The sequence below is a fragment of the Myiozetetes cayanensis genome, unplaced genomic scaffold (genome assembly GCF_022539395.1).
Source record: "Myiozetetes cayanensis isolate MyiCay16 unplaced genomic scaffold, myiCay2020 scf21, whole genome shotgun sequence".
NCBI classification, from domain to species: domain Eukaryota; kingdom Metazoa; phylum Chordata; class Aves; order Passeriformes; family Tyrannidae; genus Myiozetetes; species Myiozetetes cayanensis.
Window position 1 is genome coordinate 12,965,100 of NW_026087423.1, and position 21,228 is coordinate 12,986,327.

At 46.5% G+C, this 21,228-nt stretch overlaps 1 protein-coding gene across 18 annotated transcripts in view; it reads left to right on the forward strand.

Annotated features, from left to right (window-relative positions):
• The window catches only part of FBRSL1 (fibrosin like 1), a 492,731-nt gene that overhangs the window by 456,851 nt on the left and 14,652 nt on the right, over window positions 1–21,228 (forward strand). For 8 of the 18 annotated variants that reach the window (XM_050318793.1, XM_050318785.1, XM_050318787.1 and 5 more), the window contains 5 exons: window positions 8,871–9,267; window positions 10,762–11,015; window positions 15,098–15,333; window positions 17,471–17,521; window positions 18,449–18,544. In XM_050318793.1, the coding sequence (XP_050174750.1) occupies window positions 8,871–9,267; window positions 10,762–11,015; window positions 15,098–15,333; window positions 17,471–17,521; window positions 18,449–18,544 (1,034 nt within the window). Of the gene's footprint in view, window positions 1–8,870; window positions 9,268–10,761; window positions 11,016–14,845; window positions 15,334–17,470; window positions 17,522–18,448; window positions 18,545–21,228 lie in introns of all 18 variants that reach the window. The other 10 variants (XM_050318792.1, XM_050318801.1, XM_050318789.1 and 7 more) reach the window with 6 other exon arrangements.

Sequence of the window (21,228 nt, forward strand, 5' to 3'; positions counted from 1 at the left end):
TTGCATGCAGGAGGTCTCCTGCAGTCTGACATCCAGCAAGGAGCACTGCAGACTGAAATCCAGCAGAAATTACTGCTGCTGTCCTTGTTACCCCTGAAAATTTAAATGGCAGAATGCAGCACAGAGCCTCCTAAACAATGTGCTGCAACGGTGGCTCTGGAAGGCACAAAGCATGTGGGGAGTGGGCACGTTTTGTGGCTCTTTAGCAAAGATCTCCAGGTGGGTTTTCTTCTGTGGCATCTTCAGTCCTCTGTGCTCTGCAGCATGTTCCCTGCATTTCCCTCCTGCCGGTCCTGTAGATATTTTGCTGGCTTCCTGGGCTGCACAGCCAGCTTGATGCCACCATGTTTCCATGAAAGAGGGCCTGCCTCTAGCAGAACCTGCAGCAGCCTTTGGTTGAAATGCTCTTCACTCTTGCTGACGCTTGCTGCAGTTGTTGGCCTTTACCTGTCTGCCCCTTTACCTGCTTCTGTTCTGGCCTTGCCTGACCTGGTGTCATTTTCCTGTGTGTGTGCTGAGCCTTGTCCAAGGCTGTTTCAGCATATCCAACGGTGAGTGACAAGGGGAAGCAGCTGTAACGTGACTCCCATCGTGGACAGGAGCCAGTGCCCTTAGGCTGAAGGGTAAGGTATGAACTCATCTTGATTAGCTCCGTGGTGTGGGTCCATCACCACTTAATTGGCTGCCAATAGCTTCCCTAAGGAAGGGTGATGGATTGGGCTCAGGGGCCTGCTGGAAGGGGCCAGCCTATGAAAGCAAGGATGTGTGCAGAGAAACGTCTTTCACCTGGAAAGAACAGGGAGTTAAATGGCACTGAGAGCCGGAGTGCGGATGGTTCCTCTTTTCCATGCATCAGGACGAGCATCAGTTGTCCTCCAAGAATTTGTGTGACTCTGGATATGCTTGGCTGGTTAGGGCAATCATCTCCTGTTCCCAGCAGAGATGATCTGGTGTTTCAGAATGTTCTTTCCTGTCTTTTTCTGGTTTTGGTTAGCAAGTGTGCTTTCTCAGCCAGACGTTGACTTAACTTCTCCAGGCTGGACGATCTGAAAGGTCATTCACGCTCCTCCAGAATAATCTCACTTTCTGATTTTACTTTAAATCATTCTTTGGGAGTTTGGAGTTCTCTGATGTCATTTAAAAAAAAAAAATAAAGTCAAAACCTTCGTAAGACTGTGCAGATGAAACAAAATTGTTGTCTTAGCCCACACAGGGTATTATGCAGCCTGGCAGATCCCTTCCTTGTAGCAATAAGAAAAGGATTTGGCATTTAACCTCTTGAAATTAAACCAGAGTGTGAACTTCAATAGTTCAATCTTATCAGGGCTTTGCTAGAATAACAAATTGTGAAAAAATGTAATCATGTCTCCAATGTGACCTTGGCAGATCTGCCTCTGTGATGTGAGAGAGATTAGGTAACTCTAAGCAGATGTCTGTTTATTTTGAAAATAATAGTTATAAAATCTTTCTTTTCCCAGTTTGTTTGCACTGCCTGTGAAGGATATGACAGAGGGAATTGTGGTCTGCATGGAGCTCTCTGTAACAGGCTGCTCTATTATGCTGAGCAGTAATTGCTCTTGGAGGTTTGAGTTATTGATCTATTGTTGGGGGTTCAATTTCAGCGTAAAGACCTGTGTTCATGATTTAATTGGAGTGATTAATAACTCACTTGCAGGCTAGATGGGAATCAATAAGGATTTCAAACAGCAAAAGTAGTACATTCTCTCCTGTAATGTAGTAGTTGATGGTTTATTATTTGCCCTTGTTTGCCTAATTAAAATCATAAGATTCCTTGCTATGTAGCAGTTCTGTCTGTCTAAAAGCTTCCATCTGGAGCTGAGGATGTGTGCTTGCTTGCTTTCATGTTTGGGGGTGTCTTTCTAAACAATTTATTTACCTTGTTGCATGTGTGTCACTCAGATTAGGGGCACAATATGCCATCACACATAAAAAAACCAGGACATAACATGACAAACACACCTTTAGTACCCACAAGAAGCTTTAGCAGTGTTTTCTGGCCAGGGAGGTAGAGTGGCTCCTACGTCACTGGTTTGTAGGCATTCAGCATCTGCTTAGGAGCAGCGCTGAAGAGATTCAACCCACTTGATCCACCATTCTAGCCCGAGATTAAAAAGCCTGTATGAAACTTTCAATCTCATTACAACGCCAGCATCCACAGTAGGTGCTTTAGCTGCAAATCCAGTTTCAGCTTTGCATTGAGACGTTGCCAGCAGCAGCAGTGCTGGGAAAATGCAGTGTGACTTACTTTGGGGGGATTTGCATGGTGATCCTCCTTCTCTGTGCTGTGGCCCCAATCCTTGTGTTTGGCACCCGTTTCCATTCGGCTCCTGCAGCTCTGGTGTGTCATCATGCATGCTTACAGCTAACGTGCCTCGATAGAGCATGGAAAGCTCCCAAATCTCCAGGAATAAAACATCCCATTAAAGAACCATAAAGCAGCAAATGGGCATCAAGTCCATAGCCCATAATGCTGTTGCCCCCAGTTTGTGGGGGAGGGGGTGAAGCCTTTCTGTGCTGCAAGCTTTCACAGCAAAGGCTCTTATCGCTGCAGCTGGCCAAGGAAAACATTTAGCACAGGGGGCCTGAATCTTCTTTTTGATTTGCAGAGTCCAGTGAGCTTTCTGGTGGATGTACAGACTCCTGTGTGTCAATTTAATCCTAGTGATGGTAGACCTTTTCTTTTTGATTAACATTCACAGACATCTTGGTGTATATATATGTGAGCCGCAAACTGAAAACATTGATCTGGATGGAAGGGTTTTGATTTTAAATAAATGTTTCTTTAGGAAATCTTTCCTGCTGGTCCTGAAAGAACCAAAGTAAATGTGAATTTGCCATGTTTGAGTTTTTTGAGCGTTGCTGGGGTGGTGGTGAGGGATATGTGCAGAGCCAGCACCGGGGAGTGCCCACGGGACCTGTCCGTGTGGGTGTAAGAGGAGAGAGGAGCTCTCTCTGCTCAGGAGTGCTCCTAACATGAGAGTGGTGGAGCATGTCAGCCCTTCACTCTCGGGAGTTGCTGGTTCTGTTAAAAATGTGAGCTGCTGTTCTCCATGTCATGACATTATGAAAATGACTTGAAGATATTTCACTTTTAAACTCGGGCGCTTCGGAAGAAAGGGTGGGGGAAGACACCCTTGGAAGTTAATTCTGAGGACCAAGCTGACAGCTTTTTTGCCACTGTTGCTTTCTTCTGGGTTGAAAAGCTGAAGGCTTGTTACAGCCCCAGCATACAGCAATCTAGCAGGTTAAATGACTTGGGCAACACAGTTTATTAAAACTGGCAAGTGCTCGCTCCAGTTCTCTTCCTGATAGTCAGGGCTGTCTGGGAGAGTAATTGATAGTGGCAGCTGTTCGGAGGGTGTTTCAGATTGCAGCAAAGCGATGTGACTTGACAGACAGCTCTGTACAAATGAACTGAGTGATAGGGGCCGAATCCTGACTGGGCTGGGAAGGAGCTTCCCGCTGGAAGCCGCAGCAGCGCTGGGTCTCAGGGATGGGCTGGGGGAGCAGTGCCAGGAACAAAGGCCAGCTCGGCAGTGCAGGCTCACAGCCAGGTGTGAGGGTTTGTGCTCGAACTCAGCTTACTTTCCTCTGTGAGAAAACACTGCAATTACTCGTGGAGAACCCACCAGGAGCCTGTGGGGTTCAGAGGCACCCACGACACAACATTGCTTTGCTGCAGCCTAACGCGTGTGGTGCTGCTGTCACGATGGCAACTTGGCCTTTGCTTCTCAGTGCTAACAGTCACTCATTTTACACACCATGGACCCTTCCAGACAGTAGTTTTATGTGCAAATCCCTGGTCTTTATTTCTTACCACAAGCTGATTTGTGTTAAAATAGGTGGAGGAACTCTGTGCCCCATATGTTGGGTGCTTCTGTATTGTAGCTCTGCTTGCCTTGCCTTCCCAAACCAGTCTAATCATTTAATGTCTTAAGTAGAGCTACCCTGCTAAAATGCAATGAAAAAGCCATCTATATAAAAGCAAAAGCCAGCTAGGGATAAAGAATTAGCACTTAAATATTGATTTTCACTTGTAAGCACTCTAGCAGTGTCAGTGTTATCGCAGCCAGTACAATCTTGTGCTTGTGCTATGTTGCATATCCACAGTACATTATGCAGCAGTCTTAAAGTTCAATATAAAATAAAACAAAATACTAAATGTTTACTGATGTTCACTGAGTACACTCCTTTAGTTACTTCTTTGTTTTGACCTACTGCAGTAAAGTCATGCTCTTCTTTACTAGTTCCCCTTGCTGATGCTTCCAAACTCTTCTCAGGGACTCATCAACCCCCTCTGAAATACTCAGCTTCTTGCCACATACAATTCCTGTGGTGATGCTTTTGCAGCGTTTCTTGCTGGAATTGTGATATGGAGCAGGGTTCACCACAGCCAGCCTGGCCTCTGTCTGTTTTCAAGGATGTGTTCGGGGTGGATAGATGGGCTGCAGATGGTGCTTGTTGTGTTTCTTGGGAAATTGCCATTGGTAAAGATGTCATTGATGGATGTAGGAGAGGAATTTCTTTCTCACATCACCCCATCACCCTTGCTGTTTGAATGCAACGAGGGAGACTGCAGGGAGACTGCAGAAAGCCGTCTGAATGACTCCACTTTTCTTTTTTTCAAGAGACAAAGGAAAGGCGTGCAAGCAAGATTAGATTATTTCCAATCACATTGTACGTGTGTTGACAGTCTCCTTTCAGCAGCAACCAGCAGCTTGCAAAGAGCAAGAGGCAGGGCTGGAACTGCTGTTGCCCTAAGTACTGTTTGTATAACACAGCAACTGCTTATTGGAGTTCTCAAAGCAGCCTTTACATGTTTAATCCCTTGCACTTGAGCTACTCTTAATCAGCTTGAAAGCAAATTCCTGTAACAGAAAGGTTTCATTTGTGTCTGGGACTTTCTGTATTGTGTTTAGCCTGCAATGCCATGTAGTTCCACACTGGCAGGCATGTCACCCTGTACAGCCCTGGGGATGGGCAGTGCACGCTTATTCCAGTCACAGATTCTGAACTCGGGGAACTTTCACGTGGGATCTTGGCTGATGGTCTTTCAGGTGCAGGTATCTCCTTCTGAAACCCTCTTTGTACAGCAGTTTAAAGTGTAGTTGACTTTAGGGTTTCCCTTAAACTTCAGCCCTGATTTCTGCAGATTTACACCAGCAGTAGCTAAAGCTCTCTGTGCTTTTAAAAACTGTTAAGTTTTCATCTTTACCAGCCTGAGCTGGCATTGGACGTAGCCCAAGGCGTAGGGAGGTTAACATTTTGCAACGCTCCACATGAACAAATTAGTTGATCAAGGAGGCAAGAATTACTAATCCCAGGTTGTTGTTATTTTTCTTGTTAGAGCAGATCCAGCCCTTTCTCCCCTGTCTCTCGCACTCAGTCATCATTCATCCCCGAGATCAAGACACGTTTCACTGTCTGTTCATTTAAGAAAACCTCTCAATGGAAGAAGTCCAAAGTGTTTGGTTAGAAAATAAACAAAAGTTGGCATGCTGAAAAGGGGTAGTGCTCTGCATGGTGGAGAATGGCAGATGTGATCCAGCCTTGCCGTAGCATGGCTGAAACATGAATCATTACAAATGTCAGATTTCCTGTGAAGGGACAAGCTGAACTGACATGCGTTCAGGTTTAATTAAGGTTGAATTATTGGAGCTGACTGTCAAGTCTTAGGCAAATTGGCTCAGCCTGTTATCATTAAGCATGAAAATTACTCTAGGACTTGGTAAAAATAAACACATTTTTGCCTCTAGAACGCTGTGGTGTGGTCGGGTGGGCCTGTGTTTTTTGGGGGCAGTTGTGCTCAGCTCCTTGGATCTGTCTGCTCAGAAGGGCTCAGGATGAGGAGCCCAGGAACAGAAATTTCTGAAAGAATCTTGATGCAACCTGATCCAGCTTACACAAAAGGCAGTGTTTGGTTGCTTTCCTTGGGACATCTCCATATGTGGGCAGCAGTCAGCCTGGTCAGAGCTTGGGCACACAAGAGGGTAGTTCCCTTGGGAGGGATATTCAGGCATCCTATGGAGAAACTGCAGAGTTTGAGACCCTGATCAGAATGGGCAACATCTCTCATTAAAATCAGTAACTTTCTGAGGGATTCAGTTCAGAGACTTCCATGTGTGCATCAGAGCCATCAGAAGGAGAAATGGCAGGTCACCAAACCACGGGGCTTTGCCCATTCCTGGGTGGTGGCTCAGAAGCCTTGGGGATTCCTCTGGCCCAAAAGTTTCTCCACCCTTGCCCATGGATTCACATCATGTCTTTCCCTTCTCAGTGCTTCTGCTTTTGTGCGACAGAAGGAGAGAAGGCACTCACACTCATGTCTGCAGCTTTTCCAGGAAAGGGGGAAAACAAGCATGTGGATATTTTCATTGTTGTCAAGAATGAAGCACAAAAACATTGCAGTGCTGCAGCCTGAGAGATGGAAGTTGGCAGCAGAAATTAGTCATTTACCCCTAGAACTAACAAACACAACCAGGCTGGCTGGTCAATTCAGTCAGCAAGGGAGCCTGAGCTTTTGCTTTGAGAAAATTGCAAATGAGAACTAATGCTGAAACCACAGGGAATCGATAGTTGTACATAAAACTGGTCAAACAGCTGCTTTTAATGTGGGACTTCATTGATTTGTTTTGGATCTAATTGACTTTTTACTCAACTAACTTTTGTGGTGCCAGTGTGTTTTGAATATACACCATTAGTCTACATTGCCCATAATTACCCAATATGAAGTTTAACTCTGTAGGAGGAGGCCTGTTGGGTAGAAAGAGCTAATGGGCTCTGAGGAAACCTGTGCTCAGGAATGAAACCCAATTGCTTTTAATGGGTAGCTCCTGAAAAACAGTGGGATCTACAGCTGGGAACACACTTCCTCCAAAATGCAGTGTGGGGAGCCCTGGCTTGACTAGGCAATGACAATTTTTCAATTGTTAGTAATAAAATCTGAGGAAAATTTACAAACATAGGGGGGATTGTAAGAAATAATGGTGCACAAGAGCGATGAGAATTTGATTTTAGAAATAAATTCTAAATAGCACTGGAACCAAGTCTAGTTACATCTCACAACCAGGGTACCTGTGATGCATGAAAAATAAATTCACTGAAATGAGAGTTAGCCTTATATTTATTGCAGAGAATAATGTAGGACCTCCAGACACTGTGTCAAGCCTGTAAAGATGTATAAGGTGCTGTAAAGTACAGGGTTGATAGTACTTCTTGCCAGCCAAAACACTGGTGTTTGGAAAGGCTTGTGTTCCTGTTATTTGTGGGTTTGAGGCCACAAGACCTCAGACATTTTCATCTGATAAATATAGTTCATATGTTTCCATTCGTCCTCTTCTCACATTCTGAATTTATACATACGCAGTGATGACTTGATTGATTGAGGGCTGAAGGAAATGGTGCTGTGGTGAGAGTGCAAGCAGAGCCAGAAGCAGTGTGGGAAGCTGCCTTTTATCTCAGGGAAGGAGATGCCATCACCACGTGGGCACTCTGGGTACAGAACAGGAGCTGGTGTGCTGCAGGCTCTGATTCATCGCTGCCCTCCTCTCATCTGCCACCGGCACGAGGGTGCTCAGGGCCTTGGAGCAGCAGTGAGGGCTCTGGCCTTGCCTAGGCTGGTTCACAAATGCCTGGTCAGAGCATCTGCATGGCCAGAATTAGCTCATGGAGTGTGTTGTGTGTTATTTCCACCTCCTACATCAGGAACTGGCTCAGTCCTTTGATGAGACGGGAAAATTTCAAAGGTGGAATTTGTTTGTGAGGGTGTTGGGAGCGTGTGGATGAGAGTAGGTAGCATCTCTCGCATGTCTGCAAGCCAGCAGAATGCAAACAGCCCCCAGCACGTTTTGGTGGGTCACAAAAACACATATCCTAAAAGCCAGAAGTGCTGTGTGTGCACGGTGGGGCGCGTGCATGTGAAACACATCCACAGCATCAGTTCTTGTAACGCTTGAAGAGCTTTCCTTGGCTACACAGATTAGGTCAAAAAGGGAGTTACAGTGGGAGTTGAATTGCTTTCATGTTGGTCTTTTCAGTTGTCTTTGACCTTTTGGATACTGCTTGATCTGAAACATCTCTCCTTTATTCCCTTTTTCCTTTCCAACCTTCTAACCCTTTGGGCTGCTTTGTTTAGCTTAATTATGAAAAACAGCAGCATTTGTCATCAGAGGAGCAATTCCATATGGAATTCCCCACTGATGCATTTTGCAAGGTCACAGCATTGCTGATGTTTTGGCATGCCATGCTTACAGTGTGCACTGCTCAGGGTGAGCAGGACTCCACTTGGGTGCTCACTGAACTTCCCACACAGACATCCCAGGTAGTCTCCTCCCTAGAAGACAGACGGGGTTATCATTAATGATTAGTGCTTGGGTTATTCTGTGTCATAGCTGGAGCTGAGCCTAAATGCAATGTGGGTTACCTTGAGAGAGCATTGAGAAAGTGAAATCTCGTAATGGACAGGCTCGTGTTCATGAGTTCATTATCAGCCTTAAAACTTCCATGGAGCAGGAAATACTGTAGCAGTAACTTGAGACATGCTCCCACTCCTGGTGTAGTAACCCTGGGACTGGGAAGAAGTCACAGAGCTGCGTGTTCTCTGTAGTATGCATTCATTTAATGACAGCTAAGTCTCTCACACACATGCTGAAAGTACTGTGGACTGGCCAGTCAAGGACAGCGGAAGGACAGACACAAACACACATCCATCTTGTGGCAGCAGTGCTCCCACGACGCTCCCACGAGCTCCAACGTGACTTGTCTTTTCCCAGGCATGCGTTCCACCAAGCAGGGAAAGAAATGCAAACCTTTCATCGTGTGCTTTGTTCTCTCTCTCATTGCTCCATCAGGTCCCACCTTGAATGACAAGCCAGAAGCGAAAGCAGCCAATGTCCCAAAGGTGTCTGGGCTAGAGCGGAGCCGGGAACTGAGCACCGACGTGCCCTTCGCCCTGCCCATCCCCAGCCCCCAGCCAGTAGCTGCCGTTGTGACTTCTACTTCCTCAGCGCCCACGTCAAGTGCCAGAGCAAGCCCACTGTTGAAGAAGGAGCCAGTGATTTCAGCACCAGCACCACCAAGGCTCACGCCTCAGCCGCAGCCTCGGCCGCAGTCACAACCTCAACCTCGGCCGCAGTCGCAGCCTCAGTTAATCCCTGACCTTCGGAGCCAGCCTCCGAGCCACATCCCTCCGCCTCTCAACTACCAAGTGCATCACCAGGTGGCCCACAACGGACTCAATAATATCAGGTAGGGGGAAGGGACGCTCGTGTCGTCCGTACGCTGCTGCTGGGCTTGTTTCAAGTGGGGTAGGAACAGTGAGACGAGCACTGGTCTGTGTAAGATGGTCCGTGTTTGGATGTTGGACTTTGTGGGCTGGCTCCACAGGCTGGATTTTCCACCAGTGGTGAATCAGTTCATTTGAAATGTGATAAATGTTGTTCTGGGAGAAAGGCATGTATTCCTTTCAGTCCAGTTTCTAGAGGAATTTTGCACTGTCTTGGGTGAGCTGGCTAATTCTCCCCTTAGAAATTTAAGGTGGTTTCAGTTTGAGCAACACTCTTGTTTCATGTTCAGAAGTACTCCCATTGAAGTCCGTGTGTTCTTAGTTATCAGTTTTTTTGGTTCACCTCAGAAGAGGGAGATCTGTTTTGGAGAAGGCTGTGTCCCTTCGAACAGGGCTCCCGTGTGGGCTGGGAAATCTGCTTCCCTCTAACATGTTCAGATGTAACAGGAGGCTTAGCTCTGCTGTTTAAATTGCCTCAATTCAGTAAGTGGGATGGGTGAAAATGGTATGGATAAAACATTTCTAGAGAAAAGAGTTTAGTCAGTCAGCTGGAACCTGCATAGTCTTTTTGCTGGTACAGAAAACATGCCTTGCCTCCCAAACAAGAGCTAAGCTTGTTTAAACAAGATGAGAAAACTGATTTAAAGCATAATATTTGACTGCACAAAGGTCAGAATATGAATACAGATAACTGCCATTAATGTGTATTTCATAGCATCCTGCATACTTAAGCTCTATTGTGGTTTTACCCTGTAAATACCACCACAGTGTAAATGGTGAATAATACTTCAAACTATTCAAGAACTCTCAGAGGTTTAGACTGAAACAAATAATCAGTATTTTGGGAATTACACAACTATTAACTGCAGTGATAGTGTATTTCAGCCCACAGAACTTAGATCACTTGCAGTGTAGTAATAATAATAGAAGAAGATGTAAAATACACATTATTATGAGAAAAATGATTAGCGTGGTGTGCATTTGCATGTGTGTGTGACTGCAGCTGCACAGCAGATACAGCGTGGTCCCACAGTCACTTGCACTGTGCAGCTCTGCACACCCAGAGCACCAGAGAAAGGGATCTGAATCATGGCATCACATGATCTTAAGGGCATACATGGCCACTGCCAGGTCATCAGAGGCTAAAGAAAGGTGCAACATCCAGTTGCCTCCATGGCCATCATCAGCATCTCAAAGATAGCCACGAGGGCTGTAGCAGCAGAGGAAACGTCACTCCTGAGGGCCCAAGGCCCGTTCTGCCCCACTGCAGAAGTTCATTAAGATTTGTTAACTGTCTCCATTGCCACTGAGACAAGCAAAAGCACAGCTTAGGGAGATGAGTGTTCATGGCTGGGGTGTTTTTGCTAGTGTATTCTCACGCTGTGTCAGTCTTTATTGTAACATTCTCTTTCTCTGTCTCTCTCCCCCCTCTCCCTGCCATCTTTTTCTCTCTGCAGCCGGAGCAGCAGTGCTAGCAGTGCAACGAGCATCAGCCTCCCGAAACACCTGCCCCTGTCCCCCCAGATCCCTCCGCACCATTCCTCCGGCCCGGCTCTGCCCCTCTCCATCTCTAATCTTGCTACCTCGCACTTCTCTCTCAGATCGCAGGCCCAACACCAGCACCATCCGGCCATGTTCGCCACCCCACCCACGCTGCCACCTCCACCAGCGTTACCCACCAACAGCCTCGTGATACCAGGGCACCCTGCGGGTAGGTTCCCTTCCTCTGCCAGGGCTGGTGTGCCGTGCATGCGCTGGAGGGTGTGGAGAGATGGGCTGGCTGGTGGGCAGGTAAAACACCGTGACACAGCCCCCTCCGCGGGCAGGGAGTGCTGGGACAGTGCTCCTGAAGCAGGTAGGAGACCTGCACGTGCTTTACCAGAGGAGGGATTGTAGACACAGCACTGTAGCTTCCTGTAAGAAGTTCTTTAGAACAAAAATTTTCAAAAGAAAAGTCCTCTTTAGGGTGTGAGTTGTGCAGTGTGGCATTCCAGTCATCAGGCGTTTTTTAGATTACGAGGAACTGATGAGTAGTTTGCCGTTCTCCCCTTCTCTCTTCCCACTCTAATGAAAGCTGCTACTGTTGGATCTGATGTGAAAATACTGTTTCTGATTGTCCCAGACAGTTGCTGTAACTGAACACTTGAATCTGACTGAATCCCCTGCTCTGATCCTTCAACCAGCAGCACATCCTGCCGGCAGAGCAGGATCCTCTGTGCTCTGACCAGTGCTCTGTGCCCATGGCTCCATGGCCTTTCTGTCTGAGTCAGGGGCAGCTCAGCTGACAAGCTCTGCTGTTCAACTCTCACTATCTTTGTGTCCTTTTAAAAAGTTTCCTTTGTTCACCCTGGCCCCCATTCTATTGTCACTTCTGCCCTAAATGCCCTGTTTATAGCTTATCCATTAGCCTACAGCTGTCCCTGGAAGAGACCCTGGCAGCTGGAGACTTCCCAGCAACTTTCACTTGCTGGGGCCTCCTTTTGATCTGGCATTTGACTCCACAGCTAACTCAGCAGGGATTAAACAGGACAAGCGTTTTGCAAAAAACGCACCCTCTGTTTCCTATGGAGTCAGTTAAAGGAATGAGGAAAGGGCAGGTTTGCTGTGGAAAAATCTGATGGCCTTGCATCCCCTTTTTTTCTTCCAGTAGCTAAATAATGTCTCATTATTTATAACTGCTTCTTTAAGTGAAAGAAGAAACGTGAATTGGTCCAAAGTGAGCTCTCGGAACGATGATAGCCAAAGTGCCGTGGGTTCCTAGCCAGAGGCAGGACCACATAGGCCAAAGCTGGCGTCTTTCACGGGCCCTGGCACCATCTAGAATTTCAACCACATGGCTGGGAAGATGTTGGCAGCGCTGTGGGAGACCTATTCATTGCTTCCCCTGTTTAAGGCAAAGGACTACTGTGATGGAGGCTTTGAAAGCGTTGCAAAAGGAAATAGCAAAGTGCTCACTAAAAGCATGATATTGCAGTCACTGAAAGCAAGTATGTTTTCACCATTAGCTTCAGGAGGTGCAAGATCAAGTGACCTATTCACATTCAGCAGCTTGCCAGGAAACAGTAACAGTCTTGCTCCTACTAAAAGGATTTCTCCTGCAATTTAAGTAGGAGAAGCCTAAGTTAGTGGAGGGAAAGGTCTGGGCGTCTAACCCTGCAGACAGTGAAATGCCTCTTGTCTGCACTGTATGAAATGCCTGCAAAGTGGCACATCATAAAATCAATACAGAGCGCTGCAGAGCCGGGAGCTTCTGTTGTCATTCACATAAAAGTTTCTTAAAAGCAAACAATATTTCTGAGCAGCCCTGAAGAGCGAGACAGGAATGCACTTCTGGGGGCATTTCTTCCCTTTGAAACCTAAAGCCAATACAAGTAACGCAGGAGCAAACCCTTGCGTGGGTTTCTGCCCTCCACTCAAGGGCACCAAGGCTGCTCTGGTGTAGGATACACAGAGGAGACAGTGGTCTGTGTCTCTTCTCTTCTGAACGTGAGGGCACCGTGAGCAGGAGTGACATTTTGGGGCCATGCCCGCCTCACGTGCACACACAGAGAAGGGGTGTCTGGGCATCCAGAGGGCTGCTCGGGCTCTCTGCCCCTGGTTGTGTTAGTACATGACTGGACCTGATGGATGAGGCATCACTGGCAGATACAAGAACTTAGTCCTGACCCTGACATTGCTCGGAGCCCCGCACAGAGCCGGGTTATTCCTTGGCCATCCCATCCTTCCCGTGGAGCAGCCACTCCTCCGAGTGCCACACCACTTCTCCAGACACCTCCAGGCCTTTCCTTTTGCTGACAGAGGCCAAAGTTGTGGTACAGGGCTATGGGCTGGAGCCAGCTGCAAATCTATCAGTCTGACTTCAAGTCTCTTAAAGAAATTGGATATCAGAGCACTTAGAACTGCCAACTCGCTTTTATCTCTCCCTCCAGAGAAGTGGATTATCTTGATGCTAACAGAAGGATTCAGTTTCTTTAAGTCATGCCAGATTTAAATGCGTAAACACACGCACACATGAAATCATATTCTCTAAAGAGGTTAGGTTTTGGACCTAAGTGCTTTCAGCCTGTGGGGTTTTTTTCTTATTTGTTCAATCCAAGGAGAACCCATTATAGGCTCTTTTGCTCCAGTGCCTTAAGCTTCAGTATCACAAGTTATACATACTTTCTGCTTTTGAATTATTATAATGATTGTAGCAGTACACAGTACCTTCTCTTAGCAGTACATTTATTACTGAAAAGCAAATGACTTATGCACCCAAAATTGGCTTTGAAATGTGACTTTCAATAGGATGTAGGCTTCTAAGTGCTAGTAGAGACCTTGAAGTTCCCAATCAACGTGCCTGTTTTTAAAGATCTTAACCACACCACTTCAGAAAGTGATTGATTTAGACATTTCTAATGTTACTGTAAAAATTGAACTAAAAGAAACCCCTGCAGAACATGAAATAAAACTTTAAAGTGCAAGTGTTCTTTTGCCCCTTTATATTCAGAGCTGTAGTTTGAAAGGGGTGTTACACTGAAAGAAGTGGATTCATGTAAATTCAGAAGCAAGTAGGTCAGTCAGGACTGGGTGTATGTCATCCACAGCTTTGGGCACAGGTTACTCTTTGCTTAGAAAATATATAATGTTGAGTGCTGATCCCTGGTTGAAGTTCTTAGGCAAAGCCACAGATGGATTTAATTGTTACCAGCAGATATTTTGGCCAAGTAGACAGTGGTCCTTATAGTCTTCAGTCACATCATTTCTAAAGTGCTGGTATCTTCCACTGCCCTAAACCACATTCACCTTCAGTGGAAGTTGTTATTCCAGAGGAAGATGCTGAGAAGAGGCCACGTCATATGGTGGAACATTTTGTTTCAGCAGTCATTGCAACCTTCATGACATCTTGAGCCAGTTCAATTTTTCTCCTCTTCCCACTGATTCCTCCTTTGTATTTTCTCACCGGAGAAAATCCTGGAGGCAGTGACAAAAATGAGAATTACAGCCTGTTAGAAACTGAGGAAAGGGCTGCTTGGTATTTAAGATCTCAAAAAACACTTATTGGCCAAAGAAGGCCTCGATTTTTGATGGGTGTTTCTGGTCACTGTGTGCCTGTCTTGGGGCAGAGGAGAGGGGGAGGATCTGTTGAAGAACAGCTGTCCGAGCAGGTAGTTTCCAGCCACCCAAATGCATGGTTACCTTGGAGATCTTGTCAGAATTTTACCTCTTAGGTGTGTATATTTAGAGGGCCTGACACACAGACGTTACACACGTGTTAGGCCCAGCATCCACTGCCAGCATGCGTGTGCTGTGGGTGGCAGCCCCCACAGAAGCAGGTCAGTATGGCTCGTGTTCAGGCCAGCCCTTGGCCTGCAGGAGGAGGAGGAGGAGGAGTGTCCTGGGGCGGGGTGTGCGGGTGGGGCCGGGCGGAGGTCGCGCCCCGCGGTGTTTTCCGCCGCGCTGCCCTCCCGGCGTTCTCGTGTTTTCTGCTGTGCTGCCTCACGGTGTTCTCGTGTTTTGTTTTCTGCTGTGATGACTCATGGTGTTCTCTCTTGCCTTTAGATACCAGCCTGTTGATATCATTCAACCAACCAATCATGTATTGCCAGCCTCATTCGGGGATTCTGATTGGTACTTTGTCACAGGCATCTCTCTTACCTCCACCAATGAGTCCTCACGTAGAAAACCACCACAGCATGACCTGCAGAAACAGGGAATGCCAGGTGAATATTGACTCTTTCTCCTCCGTCTTTGTGGTACTCACAGGCCCACGGGCCTCTGTGTCTTTTTTTTTTCTCTCTCTCTCTCCTCTAGATCACGAACTGCTCAGGCAAGAGCTGAACAACCGGTTTTTGGTTCAGAGTTCGGACCGGGCCGCTGCCTCACTTGGCCCGGTGCCGCTGCTGAGAGCGGAGTTTCACCAGCACCAACACACGCATCAGCACCAACACACCCACCAGCACACATTCACTCCTTTTCCATCCAGCTTGCCCCAGACGCCGCTCATGCCGCCCTCTGCACCTCCCATGGTGCGTACCCCAGCCCAAAATGTGAGGATAAGTAGAGCATCTCTGGTCAAAAAGCCTAACCCACTCTTGTCAAACAAAACCCAGCCCTCTTCATTTCAGCCAGGCGTGCTGTCCCTGCCCTTCAGCACTCCTGAAGGGACCTCCTTTCCATCCAGAGCCCCCACACCAAGCCTCTGGGTCCCCCATGCTGCTACCCATGAGCAGATACAGCACCCACGAGACAAGTCCAGACTCCCTTTAGTTTCCTTTCCGTGTGTCCTGGTGTGAATTTCTATTCCCCCTTTCCCAGAGCCAGCTGCCATGACACACCAAAAGACACCAACAAGGATGCCACAAGATGGGTGGCTTCCAGTCCCCAACACGGTCCCCATAACTGCTCAGTGCAGGCAGACTGTGCTGGCTTACCCAGAGCTCTCACCACAGTGCAGCATCTCATGGGATATGAGTTCTGTCCCTTTTCCTCCTGATTCCTAATCTGAATCAGTTTTGGCATTTTATTACTTGATTACATCAACAACCACTAATTTGTGTGTGGCTGGTTCTAGTGGGAGAGATCCTCCTGGCCGTGTAATAAGCATTTTGTCATTGAATTTGCTTGTAACTCAAGGAGACTTTGCTGCAGCTGTTACAAAATTGTTAGAGATCTGCTGCAAATGGATTTTGTCAGTACTTTAAAATGCACTCTCTCCCCATTTCTGGCAATTACTTTGTGAGATTGAAAGCACAAGATTTAGCTCTTTCCCCCTCTCAGTTTCACACTGTGTCCAAAATGCAGAAATAACCCTGCTCTGCTAAGGCTGGCAAACGCCAGGAGCAACAGCCAAAGCAGCATTTGGGAAGAACTACCAAGGACTCAAGGAGCAAAAATGTTTCTCACTTTTCCTTTCCCACTGCTGACTGCCCAGTGACATTCTTGGGTTGTAATCTGCTTAACAGTGAGACAATTAAAAGCAATATCACCCGCCCAAAATCCAGCCCCAGGTGTTTGCTCAATGTACTCGTGTGTAAACACCTTCCCTTCTTTTCTTGGTCTGTGTAAAAGAATCCTGAGTCTTTTCTCAGAAGTCTCCTGTGTCATTTAAGAACCCTGATACCCGAGCCTGTGAACAGCTCCCTCCCTCCCACCCGTGCCCGTTGATGTCAGCCTTCAGACCAAAAACAACTCGCAAGGCTCTTTTGTTATATTTCACTCACATCTTCTTATATTCCACTAGATCAGGTCTGCTAATCCCAACACCAGAGAAGAGTGTTGAAATTTACAGCTGCATGTGTTTGGTAATTTATGGTATTTACACTGGAGGGGACATGGCTCCAGTAATAACTGTAATTAATGAAATTACAAATCTACTCTCCTGCACGTAGAGGAGTGTGAAACAGCAGCTGACTTGCCAAATAAGCAGCTTTTCATGGGGTCCTACAGCTCCCTTCCCTGCCTTCTTCCCCACTCCCTCCTCCCCAGCAGAATGTACATACTGTTCGGAAATGCAGTGTATTTGTGCTTTGGTTTTGCTTCTGAGGGGGTACAAGACAAATGGGGCACAGACTACACCCATGGAGGTGGTAAAACCCCATGCTGGAATGGAAAAGGTTGGCAGTCACCTTTTCTCTGGGACACTCTCCCTTTTGCAGGGGAGGGGGAATATATCAAGATTTGTGCATCTAAAGCAATTAAGCCCTTTCCCAAACAATTTTGGTTCTTACAGGAACCCAGAAAAAGAGGAATTGGTATTGGCTGCCCCACAGTAGATGCTGGGGTCTAATGGAAAATGTTCCTCACCTGCTAGTCTGTGATCTAGTTCAGTGATCCAGGGGCAGATCCAAGATCTCAATCTGGAGCTGAACTTCCTGCGTTTTGCTGTGCTGCAGGTGTCAGGACTGCTCTCTTCCCAGTGAAGGGAGCTCTCCATGCAGTGCCTGAGACAGGGTTCTGCAGCGAGCCTTGGCAGCCCCCAGCGTGACCCAGGGGCTGCTCTCTGTTAGCTTTGGGAGATCACTGAGCTCCCTGATGAGCGAGTGTGGAATAACCAGTCAGTTCTGCTCTGTTAAATGCTGTGCACACGGGCCATGATTATTTGTCTGTGTTGAAATGCTGATGTGTCTGCTACTGCCAAAACCAAACTCACCTCTTGTCTTTTTTTTTTTTCTCTTTCCTTTCCAGTTCGACAAGTATGCTCCCAAATTAGACAACCCCTACTTCCGACATTCCAACGTGAGTGCCCACCTTTCCACTTGGTCTCTTTGTTAATGGTCCTGCTTGCTCTTCTTTTGCTTGTTTTCAGTCGATGAGTCGTGTTTTGGTTCATTCATTCCTAAAGCTCTTTTTTCCGTCCTGATTTTTATGTTTTTAAGGTACGAAATTTTCTTTGGGCTTTTATTTATCTATTTATTTATTTTTTTTTTTAAAAAATCTCTGCCTACTGCATTTTTGCTGCTGTGGCTCTGTATCGCTGTGCCTGGGATGGCAGGGAATGCGCAGGAATTGCTCAATCAGCGGTCATTGCAGTATCTTTGCAGCTGGTGCTTCTCCCAGTGCAGCAGCCCGGAGTGCATGGCTCTTTCACAAGGTTTTGCTCAGGTCACAGGAGTAAGTCAGACTGGTGGTTTCTTCCTGGTGCTCCCCACTGCTCCAAAGCACAAAAATGACATGTTTTGGGACTTGAAAAACTGCTGTATGTGCTCAGGAGAGGCCTAAGCAAAATTTAACCCAGCCTACACAACTACAAGTTGGTGTGCATGCTGCCTGTGGTTAGAGTGCAGTGCAGCATCTTGTGGTTCTTTTTTGCTTTGAAAATTAAAGCAAGTCACATTTCAAAACAGGATCAATTTGTTTGCAACTGCAGAAAAATGCAAAGTTAACGAAAAGGGAACATAAACCCCAAATTATGCTCTGTGCTTCCTGCAGTAGTCCACAATTTTTAAAGGCACACTCGTTCAGCACTATCTAGAAAATTCATCAGATGAGTGCGTTTTCCAAGTTTTGGCTTTGCTCTTAAAAATTCCAAAAGCAAATTTAGCGTGTGTTTTCACTGTGGCACTTGTTCAGCACAGTACTATTTTTGTGTGTGCCAGGCTTGGCACCTACCTCCATCATTGTTCGAGTCGTCCTGTGACATAAGCATCTCTTTTTCTTTTGTAGTTCTTTCCAACCTATCCTCCAGCAATGCCTGGAATGCCACCCATGCTTCCACATTCAGGTCCCTTTGGGTCACTTCAGGGAGCATTTCAACCGAAGGTACAAACTTCTTCTTCTGAAGGCTTTTGTTCTTTTGCTGGGAGAGAAACTGTGTTCAGAGTGGTGTCTCTGGTGATTTTGTGGCACATGATTGAACCCGCAGAAAGGCAGCACAGGGTTGGAAGATCACCCCGCAGAACTGTGAGCATCCTGTGCACAAAGCAGCCAACACTTGAGCAGAAATTTTCTCTCGGCACTGCAGATCCTTCCTTGGAAAAGGCTATAGTGGTTCACTTGGGAGGTCAGCTGAAACTGGAGGAGAAGCATACAGTCAGTGCATCATTGGATTGAAATATTTACAGCTCGTAATAGACCAATGAGTCCCAAATCATTTTATAAATCCAATGGTCTGAGATTGCAAAAGAGAAACTGTGTTTATTCCCGGAAAAAAAGCAATGAGAATTTGACTGCACAAGTGTGGGAACAATAGGGAGAGACTGCTGTAAATGGATAGAGCAATTTGAAGGGGCTGAATTTTTATTCCCAGCTCCAACACTGTCTGACCTTGGGCAAGTCGCTTAAACCTTCTGTTCCTCAGCTTCCTCATCTATAAAGTTATCTTGCAATGGGTTTTAGAAGGGTTGATTAATGCCTGCAAGCTTCTTTGAGATAATGTGTTTGAAAGGTGCACTGCAGCTGTAACATGTCATTACAACTAGCACTGATTGGCATTTGGAAATGTTGCCATGATAACCCCCATTTTTGGCGAATTCTGTGGTGTGCACTGCTTTTTTTCCCCCTCCCAGACGTGTTCTTTTTATTAACTATTTTTAAATGTGCAGAACTGTTAAATCTCTCCAAACAAGAAAAAACGTGTTGTATCTACACGGTATTTGTTTGAAAATGGGGCATTTACTTCCTTTGTCAGGTGACATGTTTAGCTTCCTCCCATGCTGTGATTTCAGAGGTTTCTTATCTCAGACTGCATTTCCTTGAGCTCTGCTCCTGTGTTAGAAGGCTTGAAGGGCCAGCACTGTAGCCAGGTCGCTCCTGTTTGCATTTGGAAGGGGATTTCCATAACCATGCCAGGCAGGTCTGTGGGATGTGCTTCCCTCAGCAGTCTGTGCAAGTCAGTAATTAGCAAGTGCTGCAAATAAGGCTTCTTACAACCTTCCCCCTTAACTTAGTGTTTTTAATGGAAGCTGGAGCATTTCCTCAGTGCCCACCAAGTGGGAGTTCTGTATGTGGTGGCTGCAGGCCTAGGAAAGGATCAGTTCACCAAAGCAGAGGGAGGAAGAGGGACAGAACACAGCCATCCCTTGATGGAGTTTGTCTGCCAGTGTTAATTGTTGTTATTCTTACAAGGGATGCCAGGGAGTCCCTACAGACCCCGAGTTGTCAGGGTGTGAACTTGATCTGCCACTTGCACAAATAAGATGGAATTGCCAAATTTTGCCAGCACGCAGCTAGGGCTGTGTTTTGCCATAAGGCTGCTTCCTCTTAATGAGGAGCTGCTGGTGCACCGATGGCATGGTCTTCTGCTTTCCATCTTCATTACAGAGCTACTCAGATTCCACCTCACTGTAGAATATATTCCATTAGGCCAAGGAGAAGCAGTTACATGGCGAGAAAGAAAAAGTGAGCACAGACCCTTTACATTTTTGAGCAGTTCCTAGTGCTGTGTTATAACTAGCTTTTCATTCATTTTAATGATAGATACATCCAACATTTGCTAGCTTGAGTTTAAGCAGTGCAAGGTCACACTCTGGTGCCATGGTTAATCACTGACATCACTTGATCTCTGGACAGTGCTGTATTTACATACAATCTAGCATCTGGAAAAGAGAGGGATAGGTTAAAAAGTGGATCTGCCACTTTGGCACGTTATTTTATAGTTTCCTAGAGGAGACAGAGCTCAGCTGCTAGGCAAAGCCTCTCCAATCATTGTTACTGCATCTTTTTTCCATGCTCTCTCCCTCCCAAGCTGTTTGACTAAAGCCTCCATAATCACTACAGAGCTGCTGACTTGGTTTTGGCACGCTGAATCCTGCCCTTCTTGCTTTCCAAAGCAGAGGTCTTGGTTTTGTTTTTCCCCTTCCCATGTCAGTTGCCTACAGCTGTGCAAGTCCACTGCACATAAATCCAGGCTGACGGTGAACTTCTCAGTGAGTTTCCCAAAGGCCATTTCTCACAAGCTAAGAACTTGAAAAGGTCAGAAGTATTCGGTTTACTTCGCTGGAGGAGGCATTCACGTCTTTCTCCAGGGGACAAAGGGACAGGATGACACCATGCTATTAACATGTTGTGATCTTAAAGCTCTTGCCTGCGTGATAGCTGTAACTTATTTGCCACCTTATATATACCTCAGCTGTCAGAGAGGCCCTGAGAGCTCAGATCTGCCTGGGGAGTGCATTGACTTACCTACACACACACACACACAGGAGAATTCTGTTTTTAATGAGTCTGGAAGTTATGTAGCCTTAGACAAATTAAAACCTATCTTCCCTCCCACGCCCATGATCACACTCATGCCTCGTACTGTTTGAAATCTCCCATAATTTGACCTAAAATGTGAGCTAAATAATCTCCTGGGGAGGGAGGTTTAACCCCTCCACGTTCAGCTGTGCAGAGGCACCAGGTGCAGTTGCTCTGGGAGTGGGAGATGGAAGAATGCCGGAGTGAGAGGATAAATGAGTTCTTGGGGATCATCTAGGACAGGACAACAGGTGGGATCCGGAGGAGGA